At 59.1% G+C, this 10,107-nt stretch overlaps 1 protein-coding gene across 1 annotated transcript in view; it reads left to right on the top strand.

The window, feature by feature from the left end:
- Pparg (peroxisome proliferator activated receptor gamma) overlaps window positions 1-9,632 on the top strand; it is a 46,313-nt gene extending 36,681 nt beyond the window's left edge. Inside the window, 1 exon segment of the mRNA XM_048356290.1 lies at window positions 9,151-9,632. Coding sequence (XP_048212247.1) covers window positions 9,151-9,398 — 248 coding nt within the window. The 3' untranslated portion in view covers window positions 9,399-9,632.
- The last annotated feature ends 475 nt before the right edge of the window (window positions 9,633-10,107 follow it).

The raw sequence follows: 10,107 nt of genomic DNA on the forward strand, positions 1-10,107 counted from the left end.
CCCCTGAGGCCCGAGCCTGCGCGCTGGAGGCGGGCCACCCTCCCCCCCCCCCCCCCCCCCCCGGTCTTATTGCTGGGGCGGGTGGCGTCGGGAGTCATAAAACCACCGCCAGCAGGAGGAGGATGCGAGCCGCTGGCGCCGCCGCCTGGTGCCAGCCTCCGAGCCGCGGGGGTCAGCCTTGCCCGCGGGCCGACGCCAAGCGCGGGGCCCGGGACGAGCCGGGCGGCAGGACGCGGCCCCCGAGCGCGCGGTGCTGGGGCGAGGAGGAGCGGAGGCGCGGGCCAGCTGGAACCCGGCGGCAGGAAAAGCCTCCTTTCGCCCAATCGAAACAGTTTGGGATCCATTTCGGCTCTTCCTACCCCTCCAAGCCGCCAGGGAGGAAAAGCGCCGGGTTTTACGAGGCGTCTCTCGAGGCACAGGGCCACGGGCCTCTGAGTGACACAGGCGGCCCCTCCGGAGCCCGGTGCCCACACACCGCCTCCTTCTTTGCCCCGGCCCCTGGCCGAGGGGGTTCTGGAAAGCTCTTCCTGGAGCTGTTGCGGGCTCAGGGAGAGCAGGGCAGAAGAAAGCCGGACTGTTCTCCCGGCTGGGCGTTCGCAGATCCAAGAAGCGCTGGCATTCCGGGGCTCGCCGGCAGCCCTCGGTCCTCGGAGCTCAGCCACGGACCATGGCCAGATCATGGGTGGACGGGTGGACGAAAGCAGGATAGAAGCCCAGCCCCCGGCCCAGAATCAATGAATGAGCTCTTCTAGGATGAAGACGAGAAACGATTGTGACCGTGGTGGCTACCATTCGTGGATCCGGTCACTGCGTCCCCAGACGGGGAAGTCAGACATTTATAGAGACTGTGGCACCTGCCCGAGGTGATAGAGTGGCTAATGGATGAGATTCGAGTGTAGACCCGGGAGTCTGGGACTTCAAACTTGGTACACCTGTGCCTGAGGCTGAGCACGGGGCCCCATCAGGTGTCCCAGGCTCTAGGTTCAATCTCCAGCACAGGGAGAAAGAAGAAAGCCAACTAACCATTGGATTCTGCGTTGCCTTCATGTGCCAGTAGATCACCCCTGCAACCCCAGCTACGCAGGCGGTGGAGCGCTAGAGGATCCTGGCTTGAAGAAGTCTGCCTGAACGGGAAAGTTTGCTAGACACTATCTCCAAAATAACCAGCACAAAGCAGGACGAGAAGAGTGATCCAAATGGTAGAGTGCCAGCCAAGCATACACATACCCGGAGTTCAAATCCCCGTGCTACCAGGAAGATTTAAGTGCTCGGGTTCTAATTCAGATGCTGTTCACTAATATTGCCTGAGCACACTCGCTCCTTTGGCTTCGAGATGTGCCGGCCATGGGCTGGAAGCGGCCGTGTGGTTCTCGAGTCTGTCAGCCGGCCAGCTCCTGGACCCGAGCCAGGGCATAATGGCGTTGTTTGCAGAACTCGCCATGAAATGAGCGGTAAACTTTAAATAGCTCAGTAAACACATTTCCACTTCATCAGATACCATCTCACACGGGGGGGGGGGGGGTGTGGCTGTAGAAAAGGACTGAGGGGGGAGGGAAGGGCTGCGGGAAGGGCCCGTCCAGCCCACTCATCTGCCCCCCTCCCCCCGCCCAGGGCTCAGGGCTGCCATCGATCGCTCTGTCCTTGGGCCCCTGGTCCCAGCTCTAAGATGCCACGTGTTGAGGAATCCACTCCACCCCCCCCCATCCCACCCCCACCCCCCCACCCCACCCCCGCTTAGGGGCTTGGCCCCGCCTCCTCAGTGGGCATCCCAGATGAAGTCTGAAAGACTGGGAAATGCACACGATAAGCCACCGCGCCTGCGTGTGCGTGTGCGTGTGCGCGCTTGCCCGCCCGCGCACGCCTGTGCATCGCCGGGGCTTGAACCCCGGCCTCGTGCGTGCCGAGCGCGTGCTTTGTCACCGGGTTCCTCCCCAGCCCCGTGCCAGCCCCCGCCTCCCCTACGCGGCTCCCTCCGTGCGTGGAACTTCCTTCTCCACGCGGGGCCCATGGCGTCTTCTGACTCCCCTGGGGGTCCTGAGAAGAAACACCCCGCCGTGCGATTCCTCCTGGGTAGGAAGGACCCAGTGCAGGGCTCTGTGCCGTGACTCACTCAGAATCGTCTAGAAATGCCCATTCGTTCTCCACGTTTCAAAAGCTTGTGGGCTGCGGATGACGGGGTGGGGTGTGTTCAGAAGCCCCCCCTCCACTCCCACCACCACCCCCATCCCTAGCAGTGGGATCGCGGGGAATTGCTTCCCGAGCCTTCATTTCCTTATCGGGCCCCAAGCAAGCGCAGGGCCGACTTCCGCGCCCCCCGGGCCGGCCAGGGCCAGGACGCCCCACGTGAAGTCCAGCCCGCCAGGCCACAGGCTGGAAGTGCCACCCGTCCTCTCGCCCTCCCCCCCACCCCCCGCCAGTGCCCCCGGGGGAGCCCGCTAATCGCTTTATCAGCCAGCACTTGAAGGGGATTAGCTGAGGATTGCGAACAAACCCACAGGGAGAGAGATACTGGGTGGGAGGGAGGGAGAAGGGAGGGGAGAGGAGATGTAAAGCCATGCCACCACCACCACCACCCCCCCCCCGCCCCAGGATGCCCACACAGGCAGGGGTGTGGCGTGCCCGTGTCCCCAGGTCGTTTTCTATCCCCGGCTCCTCGCACAACCTGTCAACGCCAGGAAAAGAGAACCACCGCCGGGTTGCCGTGGCTGGCTTTACCCCCTTCCCTGGGCCTGGCCCCGGGGCTCCCCCTTGAGCCGTGAGCTCTGTAGCCGTCCGGCTGGACCTGTCCATCCCTCCGCCCGCAGCCCCGTCTCCAGGCTGCGTGTAACCGGATGCAGTTCTGGTCGCAACAAGGAGCAGGTGGAAAGGAGTCTGCGGGCCGCAGGCGCCGGGGAAAAGACTCTGAGTGACCACAGCAGCCACGGCCTCACCCCAAGGGCCGGGAGGGAGGGACGCAAGCACTTCCCAAGGGCCAGCCACGGCTGGCGGGGAGGTGGGGGGGGGGAGGGCTGGGAGGCGCGTGTCCTGGTGTGTTCTGTGGGAGGTAGGGGTGGAAGCGCGAGATGGGTCAATTCGCGTGGATCCGCCCCTTCAGGCAGAGATGCAGAATTCCCGGCTGGGTTTCGTTGCCTTGTGGTGTCCCACTGTCTTGGCTAAACTATGTGTGCAGATGTGCTACACATAATACACACACACACACACACACACACACACACACATCTATATTCATTATCAGACACAGACAGAACACTTTGATTCCTGTGCAGCCATTGCCTAATAGGGGAAGTGTTGGGTGTTTATCCATGTCACCCCAGGAGGCCAGGCCACCAGCAACAGAACTGCACGCACGCGCACACACACACACACACACACACACACACACACACACACACCAAAGGCATGGGAAGTGGCTGAGTGGCTCTGTCCTCGCTCGGCCTCACGCTCTGTAGATGAACTCCCTCAACCCCCACAACACCACCGCCGTGAGCCGCTTGCCGCTCTGCTCCTTCGTCTTCACCTCCCGTGTGGTCTGGCTGCGGTGCTGACGCGTTTAGGGCCTCGCGCGGGCTTTGCAAGCGCCCTGCCGCTGAGCCCCGTATTTGAGATGGGGTCTTGCTTTGTTGTCTTCTGGCCTGGAGCAGTACCCTCGCCTCAGCCTTCCAAGTAGCTGGGACTTCGGCTCCAGCCGCTACACCATGGCGTTGGTTTGTTTGTTTGTTTGTTTGTTGATGCGAGAACACTGAAATCCAGAGAAGTAAAGGGACTTGCCCAAAGTTACTCGGTGAGCAGGTCGCCATGTCGGAGTCCCAGATGCCCAGACAGCAGGTGCTGCTTGCCACTGGCCAACGCCTCAAACTCTTGAAGATCGGGCACCAGGGGCTCACACCGGTGATCCTAGCTACTCAGAAGACTGCGATCCGAGGATCGTGGTTTGAAGCCAGCCCAGGAAGGAAGGTCTGAGAGACTCCTCCGTCCGATTAACCACCAGAAAGACGGAAATTGGTGCTGTGGCCCCGATGCTAGAGCCCTCGCCTTGAACAAAAGAAGCTCAGGGACAGTTCCCAGGTCCTGAGTTCAGTCTTGGAGGTCAGAGCTTAGGGACGGGACCTATTCCCCACCCCCAGGCCCTAGCAGTGTCTCCACCATCACTGTTTTTGTGTGTTTGCTTTTGTCTTGTGACTGTTAAGTCCCAGGTGGGAGACCATACAATAAAGGGAAGGAGAAAGGAAGCTCGAAAGAAAGCAGCCACCCAGCGGGCTTCCCCCTTGACAGACAGTAGAGGAAGTCGGCCTCAGGACAGGCTGCATCCAGGCCAGTAGGGAAGGAGAAGGAAGGCCAGGATGGAAGCTCCCAGAGCAGAGATGACACCAGCCCTCTCGGGTTTCCCGTCTCCCCTCTTCTTCGGGGGACTGCGTCGTAGCGGGCCGGGAGCCTAGGGGACCCCCGAAGCTGCCGTGGGCAATCAATCGCCTCCCTGCCCCGGTGGGGAAGGCAGGGGGGGTGGGGGGGACGGGGGCGCGGTAGGGGGAAGCTTTAGATGAGCTGTGAACTCTCAACGCGGAACCAGATCTGGACAAGATAAAAGCTTTGCGGATCTGCTCCGAACCAACCGTGCTCCCTAATCAATCCCAGGGCTGAGCCGAGGAGACCGGAAAGGTCGATTTCCCAATTCTTCACAGCCCGGGGAGTCAGGAGCCAGTAATTGACTCCAGCCTCCCGGAGCGTGAGTCAACAGGCGCTGCCCGCCCCCTCTCCCCGCCCCCCCCCCCCCCCCCGGCCTGCTGGGCAGCCAGGCCTTGACCTTCAGCCAGCTCCGGGCTCTCCACAGGCCTGCTAGGCAGCCTGGCCTTGACCTTCAGCCAGCTCCGGGCCCTCCTCTCACCAGGGAAAGGTGCAGAGAGAAGGCGGACCGTCCTCCTTGGAGTGTCCTGGCGGGAGGGGAGGGGAGCGGGGAGCAGGCCCCAGAACCGACCGACCGACCGCGCTGGGGTTGAGAGGGACAAAGGGGCGCTCTGGGGAGACGGCTGTTGCCCTTGACCTGACACCCTTGAGGCTTAGGTTGGGTTTCGATCTGAAATAAGCCCGTTGTTGTAAACTTAACGTAGAAGCCCGTGAATCTATACCTTTCCAACTCAGGTTCCGAGGGGTATCGCGTGAGCTGCGTGCTGCAGGGAGTAGAGCAATTGAATCCTGAATTGGGGCTCTGGAGGGCCCGGCGGGCAGGCCCGGGGAGGATCGGCGCGCGTTCCCCGGCGGAGGCTCGGGTCGGGGACGGTGGGAATGGCCCACGAATGATCTAACGCGTCACGGGAGGGAAGAGGCCGAGACCGCGGCCCCGGCACCTCAGCCCCTCAGCCAAACATCATCCATCACATCATAAAGGGGAACGTGCCAAGGAGGGCTTTCAAATCCAAACCAGATCCTCCCTCCCTCCCTCCTGGAGGGGCCTCCCCGCCGCCCTGCACCCCAGGGCCAAGTTTCCCTCAAGGCCCAGCCGTTGCGCTCGGGGGGGCTTCCTGGTCTGATCAAGGAGACCCCCAAGATGGTGCGAGATCGCCTGGGCAGTGCTCGCCCCGCCCCGCCCCACCCCACCCCCACCCCGGCGCTGCTGGGAAGACCGGGAGGGGGAGCAGAGGCTAAGGGGGGTGGGGGCGGTACCCCCACGCGGCCCGGGGTCCACTCTCCCTGAACCCCCGTGGATGCTTTCTGAGAAAGGCCCCGGAGCTGTGGGTCTCCAGGCCAGAGCTACACATTTTGTTTCCTTCTCATCATCTGAATTTTATTTTATTTTATTTTATTTTTGCTGATGATTCCAAAATTAAATGCTGGATTTTTTTTAAGCAATTATACTTAATCTGACCGATGGAGGTTGCGGCGGGGGGGGGGGGTGTTGGGGGGGCAGCGTACATTGGAGCAGTCAGAGGGAGAAAGAAATCAGAGCAAAGACAAGTTCTTTGGGTAATGAAAAGCAATCGGGAAGTTAGCATAGGGGGGTGTGGAGTGTTCTGGTAACCCCCCCACCCCCGCCCCGGGGACCCTCGGGGTGTCCTGAGCCCCGCCGCGTGACTAAAGATGACGGGAGTGTGCAGAGCCGCCGTCCGTCCGCTGGAGGCTTCCTCGCGGCTCTGCCTCCAGGCCTGTTGGACGGTTGGGAGAACTGTGCTTTTCCATGCAGGGCGCTTGGCCAGGCGGAGCCTGTCTCTCCAAGTCCGCAGCCAAAGGCTTCCTATGGGTCCCGGGGTGGCGGGGGCCGTGGGACCCGGGCTGCGCTCCCCCCCCGCCCCCCGCCACACACACACCCCCCTGGCCAATCAGTCCCGGCCGGCAGGGGAGGGAGGCAGGCTTCCCTCCTGACTGCAGCTCCGGTCCCCACAGGGCCCCGCGCTGTCCTCTGAGGCTTGGTTCCTTCTTGCCCGTGATGAAGTGTGGCCTCCCCCCCCCCCCGGGGGACAGTACAAAGCCAGGGCGCTCCTCGGGCCCCCCCCACTCCTTACACAGAAGCTAGCACGGAGGTGATGGAGGCATTGATAGCGCCCGTCTGGGGGGGACGCGGGGGCAGGAGATGGGGGGTGGAGAGGAAGGAACCCGGATGGATGGCACACGGGGCGCAGGTTGGAAACCATGCCCGCGGCCCCCCGTGCTAGAGGATAAAAGAGAAGCGGGAAGCAGGCATCAGGCAAGAGGGGACCGAAGCACTGGACGCGGCCAGAGCGAGGGCCAGCAGAGCCCAAGAAGAACCTAGAGAAAGGGAAGTCACTTGGAGGGGCGGGCAGAGCTGAGTGAGGGGGGGGGGGGAAGGGAGGGGAAGGAGAGCCACAGTCCTGATGTCAATGCAGCCTCCCCAGCGCCGGCCCGGAGACCCCACACCCCCCCTTCCCCTCCCCCCCACTCCCCCCCCAACATCCTCACCCAACAGCCAGCAAGGACCAAATCCTGAACTTAACGGGGGTATAACTGGGGTTCAAGGTGAACTACAAGAATGGGAAGCGGCTACTTAGAAAGAACGAGGAACATCGTACTTGTCAAAGCCCAGCAGATGAACCCAGGGGTCTTCAGAGGAAAGCTCGGGGCCTCGAATGCATTGATTTGGGAAGCAAGACACCTGGCTTCCAATTCTCTGCAGTTTCTGAACTAAGAATAGGAGGGGGGGACAAACACCTAAAAGTTGTTTCTTGTTTCATATTTTTACGAGAGTTATATAAATTGGAAGCAAAACACATTTTTTAAGTTGATAGATAAAATCAAAAGATGCCTGTTTTTTTCTTTAAAAAAAAAAAGAAGTATAACCATGAGACTTTTAAATGAGAAAATACACAATTTAAAAGCATTAAAGCCGGGTGTCAGGGGCACACTCCTGTAATCCTAGCTACTGAGGAGGCTGAGACTTGAGGACCACAATTTGAAGGGAAAGTCCAGGAGACTCTTCTTATCTCCAATTTATCCCCTATCAAGCTGGAGCTGGAGCTGTGGCTCAAGTGATAGAGTTCTAGCCTTAAGCAAGTAAAGCTCAGAGATAGCACTAGACGCAGAGTTCTAGCCCTAGGACCTGCACACACACACACACACACCACACACACACACACACACGGGGCAGAAGGATTTTGAGTTCAAGAGCAGACCAGGAAAAGATAGCAGGAACAAAAACAAAAGAACTTGGCCAAAGTACACTGAATGTGTCTATGAAAATCATCACAGTGAAACCCATGGGCTGTCAATGCCTGCTAGTAAAAAGCTCAAAAAAGAACTAAGTCAATAAAAATGGGAGTGGTGCATTGTTTCCCAACGAGTACAAGGCCCTGGGTGCAGGCTCCAGTAGCACTAAAAGTAAACCAGCCAGGCGCTGGTGGTTCATGCCTTTAGTCCTAGCTACTCCGCAGGCTAAGATCTGAGGATCAGAGTTCCAAGTCAGCCCAGGCAGGTCAGTTCATGAGACTCTTGTCTCCAGTTAACCACCAGAAAACCAGAAGTGACACTGTGGCTCAAAGTGGTAGAACGCTAGCCTTGAGCAAAAACAAAAAGAGCTCAGAGACAGCGCCCAGGCCCTGAGTTTGGGCCCCACGACTGACCAAAAAAATTTTACGTGTGTGTGTGTGTGTGTGTGTGTGTGTGTGTGTGTGTGTGTGTGTAATACATCCTTAAGCTAAGGGACACAATAATAGATCCTCGATGATAAAAAAGAAAAGAGTATCATATAAAACTTTATTCCAGTACAAATGAGTAAAAGTCCCAGGATCTCCGTGTTTGAGTCTACCCTGGGTTACATAGAGCGATCTTGCCCCAAAATGCCAAAGTAAGTTATTCCACGTTTACAGGACTTGGGGAGTGGGAATAGATTAGACTCGATGGAAGAAAAGGAAAGGCAGTGCGGGATTTATCACAGGGTGAGAGGGCCTGGCACAGGAATCCCAGGGAACAGGCGTGAGCACGGGGCAGGTAGGAGGACCCTCACGCCAGTGCACAAGGCGAGTTCCCACGAAACGCAGCCAGAGACAACACAGAGGTACAGCCCTCTGGACCAGCAGCAGCTACCGAGAGAAAAACCCTAAAGAAAACAGTTCCCCCACGAGTACAGGAGTACCAGGAAATCCACAACTCCTCCTTAAGATAAAGCCGTATCTCTTCAGATATCCTATCTCTTCAGATAGAGAAATGTAAAAGGCATTTGATAAAACTCCACCAACCATTTCTCACTAAAACAAATTGAAAACTCGAGAATTCTTGGAAAGCCAAGAATAAAACCTACTTGCCATTATCTCCAGCAAACAGCAGTACTTGGGGGGGGGGGGGTGGTAAACAGTTGCCTTCAGAGTTAGGGGTGAATCACAGCACTACGGGTGTGGTAAAGCACGCCTGCCATCCCAGCTACTGGAGAAGCTGAGGAAAGAAGGCTCCGGAAGCCCAGCAGTGCAGAGCCAGTGAACCTGAACAACTGTGTGTGTGTGTGTGTGTGTGCACGCACGTGGTGGGGGAGGAGATTAGTGAACACCACCTCCAGTGTTCCCGCTTAGAAGAACTCTCTGTTAGGATGTTGGCTGGGGACAGGAATCCTTCTGAATCTTCAAATCTAAGCGGGGAAGGCGGAGAGCGCAGAGCCCGCGGGCGCGCGAGGCGGGGCGCCCGGGACTGACCCTGCTGTTGTGTTTTTCCCAGACCGCCCGGGCCTGCTGAACGTGAAGCCCATCGAGGACCTCCAGGACAGCCTCCTGCAGGCCCTGGAGCTGCAGCTCAAGCTGAACCACCCCGAGTCCTCGCAGCTCTTCGCCAAGCTGCTGCAGAAGATGACGGACCTCAGGCAGATCGTCACGGAGCACGTGCAGCTGCTGCACGTGATCAAGAAGACCGAGACCGACATGAGCCTCCACCCGCTGCTGCAGGAAATCTACAAGGACCTGTACTAGCCCCGGAGGAGCCGCGGGCTGCGGGGAGCCGGGCCGCGGCCCCCCCCCTCCACTTGCACTATTATCGCCAGCGAAAAATCCAACACCTAAGAAATTTACTGTGAAAAACAACCAAAAGCATTAAAAAAAAAAGAAAGCAAAAGGTTTTAGAATATGATCTATTTTATGCATACTGTTTATAAAGATGCCTTTACAATTTACTTTTAATATTAAAAATGACCATGCTATGACGTTGATGGTAGCCTTTGAAGACCCTGTCTGATGCGCCCCCCCCCGCACGACCCACACCCGGCCCCCCCCCCCCCCCGAGCCTCTCGGGGTGCCTTCCTTCTTGCTTCCTGGGCCACGGAAACCATGTGAGCGGAGCTGCTCGTAGGCTTCCGTTCTCCGTGAGTTCTTCGCTTCTACTCGGCTCACGGTGAGGAATCCCCTGCCTGCCTGCTGGCCACGGAGCGCGGGAAGGGGGCTCCGGGGGCAGAAGGGGCTCCGGGAGCAGAAGGGGCTCCGGGAGCAGAAGGGGCTCCAGAAGCAGAAGGGGCTCCGGGGGCAGAAGGGGCTCCGGGAGCAGAAGGGGCTCCGGGGGCATTGGACGTCCGCTTGTTCCGTTGGGCCTGCCCGGCATCCAGTCTCCTCCGCAGTTCTGAGACTCCTCCTGGCCACCGCCCGGGTCAGCCTGTCCCCATACACGGTGGCCCGCAGTCCCCGGGGC

This window comes from Perognathus longimembris, chromosome 10 (genome assembly GCF_023159225.1).
Source record: "Perognathus longimembris pacificus isolate PPM17 chromosome 10, ASM2315922v1, whole genome shotgun sequence".
NCBI classification, from domain to species: Eukaryota; Metazoa; Chordata; class Mammalia; order Rodentia; family Heteromyidae; genus Perognathus; species Perognathus longimembris.